The following is a 20,957-nucleotide window of genomic DNA, read 5'->3' on the forward strand; positions in this document are numbered from 1 at the left end:
ACAGCTGTCACTGATGGCCTGTGAAGTGCTGTGAGGGAGGGATCAGAGTCTCAACATACGGGTTGGGAGAGACAGGGCAGTCCTTTGGGCCCGGTCCCCCTCCTCCATGGCCTTCTGAGGTCATCCTCGTTGCCCTCCACATCTGAGGTGCCAGTCTGCTTTCTGGAAACACGTGGGTTCTGACCAGACCAGTAATCAAATCAGTATGATCCAGAAGGCCAATTCCTCTGGCCTCCATGGGCCATCTTTGGAGGATGGGGACACAGGAGTGTGCAGTGGGCAGATTATGCCCTCACACTTGCTTGGGGGTTGGGGTGTCTGGCCTGGAGGAGCGCTGGGCCTTTGGACCCATAGCTAGTTTGCTGCTGGCCCCTCACAGGACCACACAGCCGGTGGTCTCTCTTCCCCAGGACTGGCTGTACACCGCTCACCTACCCACCCTCTGCACTACGTGGTCTTGCCCAGAGAGGCAGCAATGTTAACAGAAAAATGGGCACGAACGAACATGTGACGCTGGTCTGTGTAAATGCAGGCAACCTTATTAATGACAAGCCTGAGCTAGCAGAGAAACCCTAGTCACGATGCCGCAAGGTATCCATGGCAACCACCACCTCTTCCGTTCTACCCAGGCTCAGGAGGGCTAGTGCAGTGGCCCTGTCCTGGGGCATGCACTTACAGCCGTCATGGGCAAGACTCCCACCCCACCGCAGGGGACCGGGGAATGCAAAGCTATGACTGCACACTCTTGGGGGCCCAGCCCCTCCCACTCTCGGCTCTCAGGGGCACAGTCTCTTCTCACGGCTTTATTCTTTATTAACACTTTGCTGCTTGTCACTGCTTTGAGCCTCACTGCAGCTCCATGTCTGGTCAGTCCTCTCAGCTCTCCTTTTGGAGAAATGAGCAGAGACAATGAACTCTAGGCCAGTGCTCTCTCCAGCCTTGGTTAGCTTCATGATTGACTTTTCCCATCAGACCAGCAAAGGCCCAGCCCCTGGGCAAGATGCAAGCTCTGCAGCTCCACCAGGGAAGGGAGGCCCCGTGCTGCCAAGACAGAACCCCCAGTTAGACAGGGACTGAGCTGGACCACATTTGGAGTTCAGCTGCTGGAAGGTTCCGGCGTGTCCCCCACTGGAGCGCTCTGCAGAACTGGGCAGGCGGGCTCCTGGTTGTGTCGGGTGGTTCTAAGGCCTTCCCAACTCCAGGGTGCTGTCTTCCTCCGGAGCCCCTTCTGTCCTGTTGTCCGGCCCCACCTGGCCCTGTGGTCAGCCCAGCACTGCCTGCAGAGATCCTTTCACATGGACGATGCTCTCGACTAAAACAGAGCACAGCGCAGGGACCCAGCCTCTGCCCTGACTGTTCCAGCCTGGACATTGGACTCCTATTGGCAGAACTGATTACGCCACTTTGTCCTCCTCTGAAAGATCCTGATTCCCAGGGAAAATGGAAAATGCTTTTTAAAACATCATTACTGTGCAGTGCCCGTTTGTGTGCAGCTCCTCGGCAGTGCTGTGCTCCACCCAGGGCTGCAACGTCCACGGCCCTCACTTGTGTACGCACAAAGACATATGCTGACACCAGGACACTGCTGAGAAGCTCTTCCACATCACAGATTACACCACGCAACCTTAGCCACACCATCGACAGGGCTGTTTCTGCTCACACGCCTCTGGGGTCCAGTGCAGCCTCTGAACCGTGTGTGACGAGCGTGAGGTCAGCATGACGACACCTGCAGGAGGCCACAGTGCCCACACCTGTGCAGGAGGGGAGACTGTGAGCCTGCACGTGTGTGCACCCTAAGTGCGCACAGACAGGAAGACCAGGGCACCCACATGTGCTTGGGCATGGATGGGGAGGTTGTGCGGCTGCATGCGTGTGTGCCTTGTGTGGCTGTGGCCACGGCTACTGCCCTACAGGAGAGAAGCACGTCAGGGGCAGGCAACAGCTAATTCTACACATCTGCCTCGTCTGTGCAGAGTCACAACAGCCCTTGCCTGTGACCTCGGAGACTAGCTGTGCAGGAAGGGGGCCCCTTTCTCACACCAGCATAATGTACCCCGTGATGAGGTGGGTGTGTTGGGCTGCCTCAGTGCCCTAGGAGGGCCAGGTTCAGGCTTCCACACTGGGTAGCAGGAGAGGCCTCCCCTCTCCTCCCTCAGTCACTTTCTTCCATTTCCCAGCATTGCCCAGCCTACTCTGAGGGGTTCCTGTCCACACTGCTGAGAGGACAGTGGGGCTGGGCATGGCTCTCAGGAGCCCCAATGCAGCTTTTCTACAGGGCTCCACCTGTCCTGCGACTAATGCTTTGACCGCATGGAAAAACCAATGTATCCTTTGTAAAACCTCAGAAGGAAGCAGGACAGAAGGACCACGATGCACTGAGACGCATCCTGAGGTCCTTGGGGCCTGGGTGCTGGTTCTTGACAGGAAGCAGCGTCAAACCCTCCCCTGCTCTGGACTTGTACATTACAGTGAGGACAGACAGGAAGAAGTGCGAGCCCCCTCCTCAGCCGGCCAGGGTTTGCAGGGTTGGTTCACTATGTACAGCAGAGGGTGGCTGCAGCCTGGCGGGAGTCCCGGGTGCCGCTATCTGACGCGCTTCTCCACCGAATACACAGAGATGTAGTAGTCGTTGCTTCCTACTGCCAGGTGAGGCTGCGGAGAGAGCAGACGAGCGAGGGCGTGAGCCAGGCCTCAGCTACGATGGGAGCTACAGTGTGGGGTGAGGGGAAGGGAGCAGCTCTAGCCGGGAGGCACAAACTACCGTAACCCCTCTGAACTCCACACAGGCACAGGAATGAAGGCCATTAACTGCCGGATTCTAGCAGGATGATGTATCATCCAAATTCAATTACAGGCAATTTGCATACTACCCACAATTCCCTGCAGCTTCTTTTCAGGATTGCCCCACTGGGACAGTTCTGGGAATCTGATGCTGTGCACTTCAGCAGAGTGAAACACACTCTGCAAAATCCTAACCAACCTAACAGTCCACACGAGTGACTCCAGCTATGGAAAGGGGCCCAGGGACACCAGCTGCGTCTCCCTCTGCGCTGTCTATTCTTACCTGCGCATTAAGAACTGAGTTTGGTTCCTAGGGGTCAGGGCATGGTTTTCTGGAGAACCCAGGCTTATCTCAGCTCTTTATATTCCTGAGCTGGAATATAACCACTGGACTCCACTCCACCTCCCCAGAACCCGTGAGTGAAGGCAGCAGGTACGGACCCAGTGAGGGTGGAAAGCCAAGCAGCTGATGGCCCCGACTCGCTGACCCATGAACCCATCGTAGTACTTGATGTTGTTGATCAGCTCCCCGTTTCCGTTGTAGATGGCTGTGAACTGGTTCATGGAGCCACTGTGGAGGGAGAGATGCCAGAACATTAGCCTCTGTCTTCCTGTGGTTGGGAGGAAGACAGGCCAAGGGGGCTGCAGCAATGGGACACAGGCCAGGAGGTCCACCTGTATGTCACCCTGAGGCAGGAAGAGGCTACTCCTCTGTTACCCTCAGTAAGGGAGGTCTGTCCCCAGAGAAGCCTTGAGGGCGGGTGTTTGCTCTCACGGCTAGAGAAGGCACCGAGAGAGCCCCTGCTTTTATTTCACGGCAGCACAGTTACACCTCTAAGTCGTCTTCCTCCAAAGGCACCGTGAGGACAGAGCTCAAGCGTTGTGCACGCTGACAGGGTACTCTGCTCAGACGCAGGGGCTGCATGGAGGCAGGGTACCTACCAGGCGATCAGGTTTGCTTGGGGATGGATGTCGAGGGCTGTCAGTCCCTTCACGATCTGCATCACATTCACGGACTCGGGCATCCGAGGGTCAAAGAAGCGTACATCTCCATTGACGCTGCGAAGGAGGCCACAGTCAGGCTCGCTGTGGGACTAGGTGCACTCCTGGGGCCCCGGGGACGGTGGCGCTTGCCATGTGAAGTGTCATGCTGGTAAGGCCAAAGCCATGTAGACTCCCAGGGCCCCTACCAAGGACCTCCCAGGTGGTGCTCACAGCCCCCCATCCTGCTATCCCACTGGCTATGGCAGTCAGGGCTCCTGTCAAGCTGCCTCCTCCTAAGCTGGAAAAGGCCAGGACTGACACCAAAGATAGCTGCTGTGCTCACTCAAAGCAGGACACAGCAGGGTCAGAGAAAAGGCTACGAGCAAGGGCAGGAGCTGAGCGCCACAGAGGCTGGAGTTGATGAAGTGGAGCCCATGAGGGCAGAGGGAGCCTGGTGGATGCCCAGGCCCACAGGGAGGCCAGGCTGCCCCACCCAGGCTTATGCTATAGACGAGGGAAGAGCATCACTCTGAAGGATGTGGCTTCGCGACAGTAAATCACGCTTTGCTGTCTCTTTAACAGGCAGATAAAGATGCGCGGCTCTCAGCACGGTATTTACTGAGCGGCAGGCTGGATTTATGGGCAGAGGCTGGCTGGCTGGCTGGCGACAAGGCAGTCTGCTGGGGCCGCCAGCCTGCTGGGGACGTGTTGCCAGGTGCGTGCTGACCCGCTGCCCTTGTGCATGCAGGAGGGACACACCTGCCTGCTCATCTTATTCAGCTCAGCTCAGACTTCCTGGTGCGTGTTTGTGTGTGCACACGCACGCACGCACGCACACGCGCACACACACACGCACCCTCTTGCTCTGTACACTGACCTTTCTGGCCAGTTGCAGAGCAGAGTCAATTACTGCCCTGAAATGCCACAGCCCCTAGCTGTTTGAATATCAAGGACATATTTAAACGGAGGGAAAATAATGTTTTCCCAGCAAATGTCTTCTGCATTGCTGCTCCTTACCTCACACTCACGATGTGGCCCTCAGGGTGCTTCTGCAGGTAGGCCTTGACCACCCAGGCTGTGTGCTCCCGGTAAGTCATGACTCGGCTAGAGGAGGAAGGTGCGGTCAGGACTGGCCCAGCCCAGTCTCTCTTCCAGCACTGCTCAGGGAGGGCTAGGAGAAGTGGGTGTAAACTGGCCCTGGCCCAGCTCAGGTTGGAGCCACTAGCTAGGCTGTACTAGGTCACTCCCCTCATCCGTCCAGCCTCCAATTCCCCAGTCTGCCTTCAAGTCTGGGTGCCATTTTGGGCTGAGGAAGGCCTACTAGCCCTGCCTTAGATGGCAGCTTAGTGAGAAGGCCACACTGTTCCTCTGTCTCCGTGGGGTCAGCTTGTGTGGAGGTCTCTCTGGGAGGCAGGACACAGGGCTGCGAGATGACTGGGTGCCGGGCAAGGATGAAGAATGGACCCACAAGCCCGGCAGAGGAGGGTGAAGGCTGGCTCATGAAGCATCTCTGTGGTCAGAGCGCCTCTGCCATCTGGAAGGAGCTTGAGCAGCACTGAGGAGAGGGGAGGTGTGGCAGTTACCATTCACTGAGTGCCATCCTCCTGTCGTAGACCCGGATGGAGCCATCGCCCAGGCCAGCCACAATGAGCGAGCGGTGGGAGTCACAGGACAGACTTGTCACACAGCTGTCGGCACCCGTGGGAATGTCCTAAGCCCAAAAAGAGCGGTGAGGAGGGAGGAGGGGCCTCCAGCTGGCCACACCCACTTCCCTCAAGCTAAGAACAGGTCTCTCCCTACAAGGCCAGCAGAGGCCAGAGGAGCAGGGCTGCAGGGCAGCAGGCATGCCCCATCAGCTTGAGTGCCTATAGGCCAGAGCAGAGCCTGTGAGCCCGGGCCTGGCACAGTCGGGACGAGAACTGTGGGGACGCCTTGCTCTCAGTGCCAATTAAACTTTCCAGCAATATCCCTCTTTCCTGAAAAGAAAGACGAGGCACATTTTGGCAGGGAGGGAGTCTCGTTAGCGCTCTCTTCAAACCCCTAATTAGTCAGGGAAGAGCTGAGGAACTGCTTCTCTGCTCCCCTTGGTGCTGTAAATACTGCAGAAGGGCAGGGGGGTGAGGAATGGGAGCTGGGAATGGGCCTCAGAGGGAAAGACGGGGGAGCCCAAGAGGAACTCACGGGAGTGGGGGTGGGGCGCTGTGAAAGAGCCACGTTCCCTCCTTTGCAGCTGATGTAATGACACCCAAAGAGGCACTGCACCTGCAGGGACCCCAAGGGTCCCACACGGCCCCCCAGAAGTAGGAACAATCAGGCACTATCTCCCCATATGAGCAGAGACCCTGGAAGACAGTGTTTTACTTCAACTGTTTGGTGGCATTGTGGGGCTTGAAGAGACCATGGAAGGACAGGCCTCAAATCATGCCAGTTCTTATCATTCCTGCCGGCCTCTGCCCTTTGCTCTGCAAAGATGCCCACAGCTGTCCAAGCTGTCCAGGCCCCACTTTGGCAGGGCAGGCTGGAGAACACTGAGGACAGGCTCTGCTCCGTGGCTATCCCTCGGCTACCTACGTGATGTCCTTACAGTAGCTGTGATTTTGCCTTGGATCCAAAGGACATAGGTGCAACTGGACTCTGGCAAAGAAGTCCTGGTATCAGAGGCAAAACCAATGCACTCTATTAAAATGGAAAATTTGGAGCCAGACTGGTCTACATAGTAATATTATGTCTCAAAAACAAACAAACATTTAATTTCTTGAAAATGAAAGATGGTTTAAGTGGGGGGCTGAGTTCTAACCCAGCGGCAGCCCAGGGAGGTATTTGGCACACACGAAGCCCTGCCTTCTGTGCCCAGCACCACAGGGTAAGGAAGCAGACGGTCAAACAATTAGCTGTTCTCATTTAAGATATTTCACCCGACTGATTTCTGATATTCCCTAATCTGCACAGAGAAACAATATTTGGATCAGCACAGGCTTAATTACGCTGTAATGCAGGGTCAAAGGGTCAAAAGCCGTAATCACTGTGCAGCCAGAGGAGATTAGCTTGTCGCCTGCCAGCAAGATGCCATCTCCTGTCTGTCTCCCTGCAGACAAACAGCTGGGCAGCAGTCACCGACTGCGCTTGTCTTGGTTCTCTTTCACAGGGACGAGGTCTACTCTGTGGGAGCTTGGGCGTCTGTGCTATGACAGGGACGAGGTCTACTCTGTGGGATCACGGGTGTCTGTGCTATGACAGGGACGAGGTCTACTCTGTGGGTACTCAGGTGTCTGTGCTATGACAGGGATGAGGTCTACTCTGTGGGTACTTGGGTGTCTGTGCTATGACAGAGACGAGGTCTACTCTGTGGGTACTTGGGTGTCTGTGCTATGACAGAGATGAGGTCTACTCTGTGGGATCATGGGCGTTTATACTATGACAGGGACGAGGTCTACTCTGTGGGTACTTGGGTGTCTGTGCTATGACAGAGACGAGGTCTACTCTGTGGGATCATGGGTGTTTATACTATGACAGGGACGAGGTCTACTCTGTGGGAGCTTGGGTGTCTATGCTATGACAGGGACGAGGTCTACTCTGTGGGAGCTTGGGTGTCTATGCTATGACAGGGACGAGGTCTACTCTGTGGGTACTCGGGTGTCTGTGCTATGACAGGGACGAGGTCTACTCTGTGGGTACTCAGGTGTCTGTGCTATGACAGGGACGAGGTCTACTCTGTGGGTACTCGGGTGTCTGTGCTATGACAGGGACGAGGTCTACTCTGTGGGTACTCAGGTGTCTGTGCTATGACAGGGACGAGGTCTACTCTGTGGGTACTCGGGTGTCTGTGCTATGACAGGGACGAGGTCTACTCTGTGGGTACTCAGGTGTCTGTGCTATGACAGGGACGAGGTCTACTCTGTGGGTACTCAGGTGTCTGTGCTATGACAGGGACGAGGTCTACTCTGTGGGTACTCAGGTGTCTGTGCTATGACAGGGACGAGGTCTACTCTGTGGGATCACGGGTGTCTGTGCTATGACAGGGACGAGGTCTACTCTGTGGGTACTCGGGTGTCTGTGCTATGACAGGGACGAGGTCTACTGTGGGAGCTCAGGCGTCTGGTGCTATGAAGCAGGGCTGGAGTGTTACCTGCACTTTCGTCTCACGGTCAGTGTCCCAGATTCGGACAATGCGTACGTCTCCTGAGCTCATGAGCAGGCCAGTCTCTTGCTCCCAGTCTACCACCATGCCAGCTCCTGGAGAAACAGGGACATCCCTCTCACTCACGTAAGGCAAGGTTGGTGCAATAACATTCAGATGAGCACCATGCTCTCCTAGGACCTTACACACTCCACCCCAGGAACTGTATCACAAGACTCAGAATTTGCTCTGTCCACCAAATACAGCTTCAGCATATCACCTTTCAGTGGCCTCCAGGCCAAGTCAGACACCAAGGTCCTAGTTCTTAGGAAAAGCAGGGGTTCTACACAGGCCAAGGCCACCTGTATGCTAGCACTGGGTAAGACACCGAGGAGAATGTCCTGACTACCAAAATGGAGATGAAGAGCAGACAGACACAGGGAAATGAGCTCTCAGCTAAGTGCAGTGACATGTGCCCGTCATCCTGGCTACTGAGGGACTGAGGCAGGAGGATGGCCAGTGGGCAACTTGACTCAGCTCTTAGGAATTCTCCAAAGGTCCCTCTCTCCACATGGGCATGGACCTCCATCAAGCACAGTGTTTACAAAGCAAGCTTCTATACCCAAGGTACCTAAGGCAACAGATTTAAGCTCAAGCTCCTGGTAGAGCACATGCAGTTACCATGGAATGTTAACTCAGCAGAAGCCATGGGGTAGGAGCTAGGTCACCCCGGTTGTCAGTGCTGCAGGAGGCACCTGCCTACAGAGAGGACACCTCCTGAAGCCTGACTCCCTCTGGGCTTCACTCATTCCTCATCTCAGTCATCTTAGACTTCTACAAGGAGACCACAGGCCACTCAGGTTTCCCTTCCCACAGTTCTGGAGACCACAGGTCTCACCAGCCCCAGGCAGGTGGGAGTGTGGCTGGACTTCTCCCCGAGACGGGAAGATGCACACACAAGGAGGTCGCCATGTTGCCTTCGTGCGCAGCCAGCAGCCGTGCTTCCCTAAGCCATATGTGGCCATGTGCAGGGCTGCCTACAACTCGGGCAAACTGAGAACACGGCAGAGCATTGGAATCCTGGAGTGTTACCTATTGTGGTTTCCACGGGAGATCACAGGATGCTTTTGGAAACTCAGAATGGGTGTCCTGGAGGCATCAGAGATGTCTTCCATAGTTCTGGATGGCCTTCTCCCGAGGAGCAAAGGCCCCCTGATACTACCAGTAGCGTGTCTACGAGCTGACCATCTGGATGGCCTTCTCCCGAGGAGCAAAGGCCCCCTGATACTACCAGTAGTGTGTCTACGAGCTGACCATCTGGATGGCCTTCTCCAGTAGTGTGTCTACGAGCTGACCCACCTCGTGTTGTTGGCAGCATGTCTGAGAGCCCCTGCCATGCAGTAACCATCTCTGGATTCTTTTCCAAATCAGCAAAATTTTTCCAGACCCTGATGGCACCATCATCTAGGGAAGGAGAAAAACACTATGAGCCCGTACCCTGGAGGTGTGTTCACCCATCTCTAAGACACAGATGCAGGGTTCTGGATGCCTGGCCCTGCTGTGCTGATGTGGGTGACCAGGAGAGAGAGCTGTACAGGGAGATGGGTTCATGGTAGATCCCAGCACTGGAAACCACAGGCCACAGGTCAGTGGCTTGGCTGCATGGCCACTTCTTCCCAGAGCCAGCAGCAGCATGTCCTGCTCTCTAATCTTAGAGACAGAAGCTGGTGAGAGCCGGATCACTTCCTCACTCTTCCTGTCTGGTCCAGTCCCTCAATGTGTGAGACTTAGTTTTCCAGAGGACAAATCTTTGGGGCCTTCATCCTTGTCAGCCTGACCTAAGGTTAGAGAGGACGGTTGCTTGGCTCACCAGACCAAAACACGTGAGACCCCCGTCTGCCTTGCTTTTAGAGGCTTAGAAAGGAGGAGGCCCTTCCACAGCGTCTCTCTTGAGTCAAGGACTTTGATGCTGTTCCCCTTCGTTTTCTTCCTCTTCTCTCCACTTCCTCCTCCTCGGTGCCTTGAGAATCTCAGTCTGACCCTGACCTCTCTTGAAGGCCTAGCTGTGCCCTGAGGGTCTGCAGCCCCACTGTGTATAGGTCGCTCCTGGACAGCACTGGTGCTGAGGGTCCTGAGGTGACTCTGCTAGACAGACTTTTAGGGCCGTATGTCTTCACTGAAACAGGAGATGGACACTCACAACAACAAAACAAACAAGAAAACAAGATGGAGGCACTCACGCTCAGCACCCTAACTGATGCTGACCGTGTTGACACTGAAGGGGACGCTTGGGTGTAAGCAATGTTCCCAAAGTCCTGGGAACAGGCAGCCTATACCACTAAGGAGCAGGGACTAAACTGTCTTCCAGGTCATGAAAGCCTAGACTCCAGCAGCTCGGCAGACACGGTTCTCCAATGTGCCTCAACACAAGAGCCTTGGACTCGTCACAAAGGACCCTTCCGGTGGCCACATCCCAACAGCACCTCCGGGCTCTGATCCGGGTGACCGCTGAGTTTCTGCACACTGGTCGAGCTGGATGAGCATGACTGCGGCTGTGACCAGCTCTGCAGGAAGCCAGCAGCCACTCCCTGGCCTTCCCTAGCAGTGGATGTGGATGCGGCAGCCTGCTGCGTGCTGGGCTACTGGACTGGAGGCCCACCTGTGTCACCTCCAGTTGCTATCTGAGTCCCTTGGGTGTCACTGCATCACTCAGGGCTGGACTGTAGGGCTGTCAGATTAATTTCCGGGAGTAGTTTCCCCTTTGAAGTGTGAACATAAGCCATATATTTGTAAGTCATATACAGGGATTATCAGTGGTCTCAAGTGGTGCAGAAACCAAGTCCAGGCCCAGGATGAGGACAGAGAAGCCTGGGACTGTGGGCTCAGGGCCCCTCTATTAGCCTTGCCACCACCTTCTGACCTGACAGCAGCTTCTCACCAGCAGGAGGTCATGGTGCTGGTGGGATTCTCTCTCCGTAGTTTATGTGGGGCTTGTGATGCCAGGCAGGCCCTGTACCACCAAACGGTCCCGACCCAGGACCTGTGCTGTCAGAGGGCTAAAACAGCTGTGGCTGGGGAAGCCCTGGGTCAGGTCACAGCAGTGTGTTAGTGCATGGGGCAGGGTACACTCAGCTGTAATCCCTGAATTTGGGAGAAAGAGGCAAGAGGATCAGAGTTCAAGGTCATCGCTGGCTATAGAGTGGGCTTGAGGCTGGACTGGGCTACATGCGAGGATGTCTTAAATAAGGGGACACAACACAAAGCAACAACAAAAGTACACCTACCACCAACCTAGGGAAGTGACCCAGAGACTACTGTTCAAAAGTGAGCACGATGATTACTTCAGGTGGAAAACCAAACAAGAAAACAGAGTGAGCGCCGCTCCTGTGTCTGAAACACCCCTCCTCAGCCACCTTTGGAAGCAGGAAGCTGGCCTGCAAAGATTGACAGACCTGGCCTGGGAGCCGAAATCCCTCTGCATGGTCATGGGAGGAGGGGAGCTCATGGAGCCAATGGTTGGGAGCAGCCCTTGTGAACATCATGGCCTAGGATGTCCTCCTCGGCTTTCATGTGTTATCTGGGGGCCCATGTGGATCTCCCATGAAGGTTAGGAGGTTAGAGGCTGATGTGGCATTTCCAGGTCATGGAAGGGCCAGGAACACTTGGTGGAAAGATGGTCCTAGAGCCCTGACCAATATCTTGCCTTGTATTCAAGCCCTTTCCCTCACAAATGTCACACTTCAGAATGATGGGAACCTTGGTGAGCAGTGTTTTATGAAAAAGGGAGAAACAGAAAAAAGATGCCCCTCAGGCCTAGGACCACACCAGTCCGGCTCACCTGTGGCTGTCAGCAGCAAGGAGCAGTCCTGGCCATTCAGGTACTCCATGGCGGTGACCCTGGTGTACCGAGGGTTGCCATTGTGGAAGTAGTCCAGCTTCTCTCCTTTCTCCCAGTCCCAAAAGCTTGAAAGAAGAAGGGCGATGACAAAAGACAGTCACTAAGGAAACCCAAACCCCGGTGGGAGGAACTGGCCAGTGAGCGTGAGGAGCTTGTGTGCTACTGGTGGGAGGTACGGTGTGGTCCCCAGGAAAGACCGGCACAGCATTCCACCCCGGCACGTTCCTCGGGAACTGAACGCAGGGACCTGGGACGACAGGTACGTCCACACCAGCACTCAAGGGAGCCACCTAAGCACCCTGCACAGCCGCGAGTGTGGGAGAGCCTCACAACAGAGTATCACCAGGCCCCAGAAGGAGGAAATGCTAACAAATGCTACAGTCTGAGCGAGCAGTGAGATAAAAGTGAAAGAAGACAGTCACAAGGGACAGACACCGCAGGAGTCCACTCTCAGGAGGTCCCTAGAGGCAAGGAAAAGATGGTGCTGATGGCACCTGAGGGGAGGGACTGGTGCCCATGGTGTGGTTTGGGTACGGGGCATGGAGAACATTCTGGAGGCGGTGCTGATGGCACCTGAGGGGAGGGACTGGTGCCCATTGTGTGGTTTGGGTACGGGGCATGGAGAACATTCTGGAGGTGGTGGTGGGGTTGGCACCTGAGGGGAGGGACTGGTGCCCATTGTGTGGTTTGGGTACGGGGCATGGAGAACATTCTGGAGGCGGTGCTGGGGTTGGCCTTCACAGCATGCATGTGCACTGACAGCAAATGGTTAAAATGCCCGGTTTCCTGTCACACACAGTTTATCACAACTTAAAAAACAAAAGAAAGGGGGTTGGGGAGGGAGATCTATAGACATTTTATAAACTATGAACCTGCGACAGTGGGCAGTTTCTTCATTACACCAGGTCAGAACCTGCGATACATTTTAAATTCCATTCTCTCTCAGGGTTCCTCGGTCACCCATGTGCTCCTGTAGAACAGGTAGGGAACAGGTCCCCTACCTGGCCTTTCCTTAGCAGTGCAGCCCAAGTGAGTCTAGAATTGGGTGCCATGGGGAGGGGAAGACAGCAAGGGTGAACTGAAGCCGTGCCTACCAGATGCTGTCCTTGTCGGCGACAGCTATGCATGGTGTGAAGGGGTGGAATTTGACCACAGAGGGGACGCCAGGGTTCCTGTTCAGAAAGATCTGATCATCCAGTCTGCTGATGCCTGCAAGAGATAACGGAGCCAAGTTCTCATCTCTAGCAACACTGACATGGCCTCACTAGAGCTGAAGTAGGGGGAAGCAGGGACCAGAGAGAAGGGCTGACAGCACACGCTGAGGAAAAGGGGGCTTTAACTCAGTGCATCCAAATGCTTGGTGCTGTCTCACAGTGCCTGGTGGAGGCAGACACTGACATACATTTGACCAATGCTTCCTATACTATACATAGCAATATGCAGAGTAGAAGAACTTGAGTTGGAAGAGAGTGCTAGGATTTCAGGATGAAGGAGGGTGTGGTTACCACCACTCATGACCCAGCTAAAGCTCAGGGTCTTCGGTCTGGAAAGCAGCTAGCTAAGAAATCACAAGGGTGAAGGACACAGGGCAGGTTTTCTTACCAGGCCCCACACATTAGTCAAAAATATACACCCTCCTGGTTTTTCAAGAGACAGAAAGCAGCTAAGGATGCGGAGTCCAGGCAGCTGGACTCTGCTGGACATGGTACAGAGGGCAGTAAAGTCTCCTCAGAGTACACACTATTTCAGAGCTTCAGCACCAAGACAGCACCTTCTGCCTTGGCCCCAGATACCTGCATGGACCTCTGGGTATCCAGGAGGGTGCTTCAGGGACCACACATCTTTTTAGCCAGTGGTCATAGCTCTTGGGTGGACAGAGGAAAGCTTTCCGGTCTAGCCAGAAGGCCCTTACATGAGCCTACGGAGAGGCAGACACCAGCTCGTGGGTAGCTCTGAGCTAGGCTCTTTCCCCTTGTCTGTGCCCTTGCTATATAGGGGACTCTAGGATGGCGGCCCTGAAAGAATCACACCGTTCAGCCAGGTGGGCTGCTCTGCACACTGCGTCTACCCTCTGGTTCCTTTGGGGAAATGGCTGAAGGCGGTGTTGCTGGAGGAGGAGGTGCCTAGGTTTGCAGTGGTACTCGCGTCTAGCCTGGGGCACTCTCATTCTTTAGCTATGTTTTTCTTGTTGAGGCCTCTGGTAGGATGGTGAAGTCCTGAGCACTAGAAGATGAAATACTCACACAAATAGCAATGTGTGGCAGCTGGCCCAGGTCACCAGGTCTTAGGAAAAGCCAATGATGATCAGGGCCTTGAAGAACGCCAACGGGTCTTTCCTAGTTCCCATCTCCTGGGGCCTGATTTGCACTTTTGCAGTCAGTGCCACCCAGTCTGCAGGCATCATTTCCTACCTCTCTTCTGACACCTTTCCCAGCACATACTCAGCTGTCCAACAAGGAAAAGCTTGTGCTGAATCTAGACACAGCCTGGGTGACCGCAAGAACGCACTGCGGCCCACTTAGTTCTGAGCTACTGTGTCTACATCTCACCTGATTCTTCAGCAGCTACCAACCCTGTCTCTGAGGCAGTGGCGGAAGTACAGACAGGCAGCGCAGGACCCAGCTCTGGGCTCGCACTCAGTCCTCACGCTTGTGTGGCCATCTCCCAGCCACACCTGTCTTTGTATTCTAATGCACGCCTCAGTTCTGAATAGAAATGCCAGGCAATGTTGACTCTGCAGCTGGACCGAGAGGCCCCCCAGACATCTTACTGTGTGGGCCTGGTTTCTGAACTAGTTTCCAAACTCGCATCAAGAAATCAGCCTGCCCTAGCCGCCATGGCCTGGAGTCCTGGGGTCCTAAGGAAACGCTGTCTAGGGGAGTGCAGTGGACATGGGCTCTGAGAGGGCTGGTGCTATCTAGGAAGGCGCCGTGGACAGTGTGTACCCGCTGCACACAGAGTTAGGAGACCCTAGCACCTACAAGGAGCCATGAGGAGCCAAGAGCAGGAGCAGGGACTATGTCAGGGCCACAGGTACCCAAGGGCCTGCATCTTAGATCCGGGGACACAAGCATCGATATGCAGGAAATGAGGTACTCAATGAGGCAGGCCTGGGGCTGAAGCTGCCATGGCCCTCTGTTTCAGTGGTGGGACAGTGTGTCTTCTGAGGCTCAGTCCTAATTTAATAAAACTGGTCATTATTTTCTAAATTTCAGAGGACAGGGAGGTATGATCAAAACTGTGACTTGTGGAACCGGGAGAAGGCCACAGACTGACCACACTGACCCTCAGCCATGGCTGCTTCTATGAGAAAAACTACTTGGAGACATGAAGTGGCCTCCACCTCTCCTTCTCATGCAATCAGAGCCGTGGAGCTGCAGCCTTGCTCTATACTCCTTAACAGAGTAGATGAAGAACCCTGGTCTTAGGGTGAGGTAATATGGCCCTCATTCCTGCCACAGTTGGGACGATCCTGTTCCCTGCATGCTCCAGGTCTGGGGGACACACTGCACAACTTTCCGACAGGAGCTTGCTCCTGGGTTCCACAGGAGCACCATACTTCCTTGGATAATCAGTAACACTGTCTCCATGAGGCTGGAAGGGGGCAAACACGGCATGCTGTCAAGTCTGGGAAAGGTCTGGTGAGGGCACAGCTGTTGAGCTTTGGAGAAATGGAGCCAGTGGTCATTTCAAGGACATCCCGGGTGGTTAGTGAGATGTGGGCTCCCAGGGCCTGAAAAGGGCCTGCACCCTCTTCTGGAAATGCCAAAGAGCAGAGCTGATACTTCTCTGAAGGTTACTAGCTAGTCGGGACTTGCCTCTGTGAGAGCCCAGGGCAGGAATGTCCTTTAGGAGAAGCCTTCCCCATGAGGTGGCCTCCTCTTCCCCCATGCCACCCCTGTCCCAGCTGCCTCTACCAGTCAGTGTGCTGGTCTGCAAGGGAAGCACACACGGTGCCTTGGGGGCTGAATCTATCTAGCAGAAGACCTGCTCCTCTGGGGCTCTGTGCACTTACCCTTCTGGATGACCTGCTGGGCCTGCTTTCTGACTCTAGTGTTCCTCAGGAACCGCCACTCACGCTCCTTGCGGATCTGACTCTCCAGGTCATGCTCTTCAGGGATCTGTAAGGACAGAAAACCCAAGTTTAGGCTCAGCAACTAGAAGACAGTCACTGCTGAGCTGGGCATGGTGCTGTATGCCCATGATTTCCAAACTGGGGCTAAGGCAGGTGGTGCTCCATGAGTTTGAAGCAGTATGGTTTATTTGGTGAATTCCAGGACAGCCTGGGCTACAGAGTGGTCCACATCTCAGGGAAAATAACAAACAAATGACATTACTCTCTGAGAACTGGAGGTCTGGATCCTTTAGTCTGGGCTAAAGGCTGGGTGGGGGAGATGATGCTGTAGAGTGGGGTCCTGAGATTTCCCAACAAGGGAAATGCCTCCAGCATGCAGAGGCAGAGGTGCTGGCTTTGACAGCTGCACTTGAGGATAAACCTCACTGACTGATTCTCTTGGGAGGCTGCGATAGTTTTATATTCCCCAAACACTGAGACAATCAATGAACAGGATAAGACCCTCCTCCCTGCTGGCTGAGACACAGAGAGGACCTGTCTGGGCCAGCCAGGAAACAGTTGCGTCCTGAGGAAGACAGCACCAGGAAGAAGACCCCAGGCAGGACCGTGTTTCTTTTTCAGTGTTTTATTGCTATGCACCCTTCTTTTTCTTCTCAAAAGTTGCAGACACACACACACAACAACAGCAAAATCATCTGCCACAGGAGGACACCCACCTGGACACAGGGAGATGTCACTGCCTCCCTGAGAATGGTTAGTGGCTTAAAAATGGCCCCCAGCAGCAAATGTGGATTGAGAACCACGCGTGACATTTCATGACAATGCAGAGCTTACTAGAGAAGACATGGAGTGATAGTGAGCAGCTTCAGACAGCTCTCAGTGCGCAGGAGATGCACTTTGGTGAGACCCAGGTTCTCTGGGAGCAGATCAGGAGAGGTCTAAAAGGTGCCTGGAGAGGAAGAGGGACTTGAGGGGTGGACTCTAGGGCCTGGTGCAGCTCAGCTCTCTGAGACTGCACTGCTGCTGCACATGGGGTGAACCCAGGGCAGACTCCAGGACAGAGATAAGCAAGGCCTGGAGGAGACACACGGGGGGACCCAGGCACACGGAAGCCTGGAGGGGACACACGGGGGGACCCAGGCACGCGGAAGCCTGGAGGGGACACACGGGGGAGACCCAGGAACACGGAAACCTGGAGGGGACACTCTGGGGGGACCCAGGCACACGGAAGCCTGGACGGGACACTCTGGGGAGACCCAGGCACACGGAAGCCTGGAGGGGACACTCTGGGGAGACCCAGGCACACGGAAGCCTGGAGGGGACACTCTGGGGAGACCCAGGCACACGGAAGCCTGGAGGGGACACTCTGGGGAGACCCAGGCACACAGAAGCTTGGAGGGGACACACGGGGGAGACCCAGGCACACGGAAACCTGGAGGGGACACACGGGGGAGACCCAGGCACACGGAAGCCTGGAGGAGACACACTGGGGGGACCCAGGCACACGGAAGCCTGGAGGGTGTCAGGCAGTCTGGCACTTGCACTGTCACTGGTGACAGAAGCCCTGGACTCTGTCTCCTGGGGGTGAGGGGCGGGGAGGGGCTGTCTCAGAAGTGAGCTTTCTCTCAGAGCTGCTATACTTGTGAGAGGCAGCAGAAAGCAGAGGACGGCCCAGATCGAGGAGGGAAGCAGTACCCTGGGAAAAGATACAGGCATGGTGCCACTGCGGGTAACCAGCCATCGGTGGAGTGACTGGATGAGACTGGACAGCAGACTATCCCCTTCCTGGGCATTACCCCTCGCTTTCTCTCTATTCATCTCTGGGCAGAATAATATTGCCTTTTGGTAAACAAGCATCCAGAGCCTGGCTTTTGGGATCCTCTCTCTAAACAGCTTCTAGAGCAGTGTTCCTAACCTTCCTAATGCCGTGACCCTTTAATACAGTTCCTCATTGTGGTGACCCCAACCATAAAATTATTTCATTGCTACTTCATAACTGCAATTTTGCTATTGTTATAAATCATAAATATCTGATATGTGACCCCTTTGAAAGGATCATTTGGCCCCCAAAACGGTGGTGACCCACAGGTTGAGAACCACTGTCCCAGAGGGATATGGCCTGCTTCACAGTATAACACTATTAGTGTCCTGACAAGCCAGTTCAGCACCTCTTGGCTTCTCAGAAAGATCAATTACAGCTCCGAAGCCTTCTGTGGGGGTGCAGGCAGCTGAGAGGGAGCTGAAAGCCGAGGCTCAGCCCCTCTCGAGCACAGGAGGCAAGACATGTCACAGACGCAGGTCTGTGTAGAGTACGGGTCTTCCGGATATGTCTTACTTTCGGTGCCTTGGGAATTAATAAGGATCAGGGTGTGTCAAAGGAGTGTTACTATCAAGACTGAAAAAAGGCTTGGGCCAAGGCAGAAGTGGTGAGGACCCCATGGAAAGGTGCTGACACTGGCCCTAAGACTAGAAAGAGCAAGTCCTCCATGCGGCGAGGATGGGAGGCCCGTTTTTGTTTCCCACTGGCTACTATCACCACTTCCCAGCCTTAATGGGATCCCCCATCCTCTCCCCAGGGCTCATTCAGGCAGGCAATGGTCTCTGCAGCACTGATCAGAGCCCAAGCCTACAGTGTGCCCTCTGACGACCTTCATTACAGATGACCTGAGCACTAGGGGAGGAAGTGTCCCCTCTCTAAAGTCAGGTTACCCTCTTTAGGTGTGGCTTGGGATTAGGCAAATGGTTGGTCGTATAATTGCCAGCACTTTGGACAGAGCAGTCTGGAGTGTCACCAACATGTTTACATGCCCCTTCCCCTTGTCAAGTCTGCCTTTTGGCCGCAGGCTCCCCTGTCTTCTGACCCCGTGCTTTTGCCTGTTCTAGAGAGGCAGATCCATAGACCACAGAGAACACTGCACTCAGCACAGCATGGCACACACTTCTGTGTGGAGGCCCTCTTTCCTTCTCTCAGAAGATCACTTTCAAAGTTAACAAACCCTTCCCAAGTTGGTTTTGGTCATGGTGTATCATCGCAGCAATAAAAATCCCAACTAAGACACAGAGTTTGTGTACACAGTCTGGGTTCAAATGTGCTGTGCAGCTGAGGACAGCCATGAGAGCAGCCAGAGTATCTATTTGATGAAGTCCAACTCATCATCTTGTCTTCTTGTATGACTTGTGGGGTTTCTGTATCTTATTAAAGGCTCCGTGTAACCCAAAGATTTGTAGTTTGGGGTTTTACATGTAGGAACACAATCCACTCTGTTGGTAAGGTGTTTCTTTGAAATGTCTCTGCTGAACTGAACTGTTTTCACGCCTTGGCTGAAAATCAATGGAACCTGCCTGTGTGGCTGTCTCTCTCTATTCTACCCTACTGATCTATGTGTCTGTCCATGTTCCAGGTCCATACCCATCCTGATTACTAACTGGGCAGTCTTGACATTGGACAGTGTGAGCCCTGCAGCTTTGCTCTATTGCAAAATTTCTAGTTTTTGGAGTTTCACTGCTTCTCTCCATATTTAAAGCTCATCATTTTTGCCAAAACAGTTTCCCTGGGACTTTGATCAGGGCTGTGCTGATTTAAGTGGCCATTTCAGGAGGCCCAGCACCTGCACACCACTGAGCCTTCCCACCTGTGAACATGGCCTCTCTTATTTCTTTTACAGTATTATAGTTTTCAGTATCAAAAAATTTACACTCAGTATTTCTGTTTTGTAGTGTTATTTGCGAATGCCACTGATACTGCATCTCAATTTCTAGTTGCTTCTGATAGAGATGTCAGTGATTGTGTAGCAAATCTCTTCATCTGGCAAGCCCACTGACTCCAGCTCATTCCAGGAGTGCCCCCCACCCCTGTACTGCAGAGGGGTACGGAGGCACTGGAGTCTAGGTGAGCTGAGGACAGCCGGCCTTTGAGGACTCTCACCCACCGCCTGTACCGAGGGATGGCTGCTCACTCTATGACGGTCCTTTGGGAACACACTGAGCTCAGTTTTAAGTCTAGTGGGAGTGCATTCTGAGTCACCTGTGCCCTTCCTTTCAGCACACAAGGATGACAGAAAAGAAGCAATTTTCAAGGCCTTCAAGAAAAGCCTCTCACTAGTGTCCCAAGAAGTCACCATTACTGCCAGCCGCTGCCAGCATGGTGGAGGGAAGCAGGGGTCTGTGTCTGCATTTTCCAACCTTACCTGCCATGAGCATGGACTATATCAGGAAACCAAATGCTGGTAAAGTTCTCAATGGCCCGCAGTGTCTGAGTGCCCCAGTGTGGGATCTTTACCACACACGTCCAGGGCATGCACCCTCCTTCTCACAGATCAGAAGGGTGTGCTCCCCTGCTGTGTGGGCAGCTATGGACCTGTGCTCGTTCCTACAGCTTGATCCCCACATGAGGAAGAGCAGCAAGCTCATTTCTTTACACCCCAACCCTTCATACTTGGTACTATGATGTGGGAGTGTCATATATCAATCTGTTGATTTCATTGGTTACGCAATAAAGAAACTGCTTGGCCCTGATAGGTTAAAACATAGGTGGGAGGAGTAAACAGAACAGAATGCTGGGAGGAAGAGGAAGTGAGTTCAGAGACGCCATGCTCCCCGCTCCCGGGCAGTCACACGCGATGAAGCTCCGACCCGGGATGGACGTAGGCTAGAATCTCCCTGGTAAGCCACCTCGTGGGCTACACAGATTATTAGAAATGGGCTAGTCCAGGTGCGAGAGTTAGCCTAGAAGAGGCTAGATAGAAATGGGCCAAGCAGTGTTTAAATGAATACAGTTTGTGTGTTGTTATTTCGGGCATAAGCTAGCAGGTGGCCGGGGTGCTGGGGATGCAGCCCCGCCACTCATATTACTACAGTACTACACAGTGCCATACTACCGAGGTGTCCGAGGTCACAGAATTCCCTTCTAGGATTTCACATGAGCATGTGGGCCATAATGGCCTACAGAACTACTGTTCCTCTAGAGGTCCAGCTCTTGGTATTTGTCTAAAACATTCTGTCATAAGCACTTTCTTATGCGACAAATTTTTTGGTCTGTTTTGTTTTGCGATAGGGTCTCAAATACAGTCCAGGCTGACTCTGAAGTCACAATCCTCCCTCCT

At 54.0% G+C, this 20,957-nt stretch overlaps 1 protein-coding gene across 2 annotated transcripts in view; it reads right to left on the reverse strand.

Annotated features, from left to right (window-relative positions):
• Positions 1-783: 783 nt before the first annotated feature.
• Rptor (regulatory associated protein of MTOR complex 1) overlaps positions 784-20,957 on the reverse strand; it is a 306,486-nt gene continuing 286,312 nt past the window's right edge. For both annotated transcript variants that reach the window (XM_075989895.1, XM_075989893.1), the window contains 10 exons: positions 15,796-15,901; positions 12,875-12,989; positions 11,721-11,845; positions 9,242-9,346; positions 7,892-7,998; positions 5,349-5,476; positions 4,783-4,869; positions 3,724-3,840; positions 3,223-3,352; positions 784-2,652 (listed from right to left, as the gene is read on the reverse strand). In XM_075989895.1, the coding sequence (XP_075846010.1) occupies positions 2,584-2,652; positions 3,223-3,352; positions 3,724-3,840; positions 4,783-4,869; positions 5,349-5,476; positions 7,892-7,998; positions 9,242-9,346; positions 11,721-11,845; positions 12,875-12,989; positions 15,796-15,901 (1,089 nt within the window). In that variant the 3' untranslated portion in view covers positions 784-2,583. The remainder of the gene's footprint in view (positions 2,653-3,222; positions 3,353-3,723; positions 3,841-4,782; positions 4,870-5,348; positions 5,477-7,891; positions 7,999-9,241; positions 9,347-11,720; positions 11,846-12,874; positions 12,990-15,795; positions 15,902-20,957) is intronic.

This window comes from Microtus pennsylvanicus, chromosome 11, assembly GCF_037038515.1.
Source record: "Microtus pennsylvanicus isolate mMicPen1 chromosome 11, mMicPen1.hap1, whole genome shotgun sequence".
In the NCBI taxonomy this organism is placed as follows: domain Eukaryota; kingdom Metazoa; phylum Chordata; class Mammalia; order Rodentia; family Cricetidae; genus Microtus; species Microtus pennsylvanicus.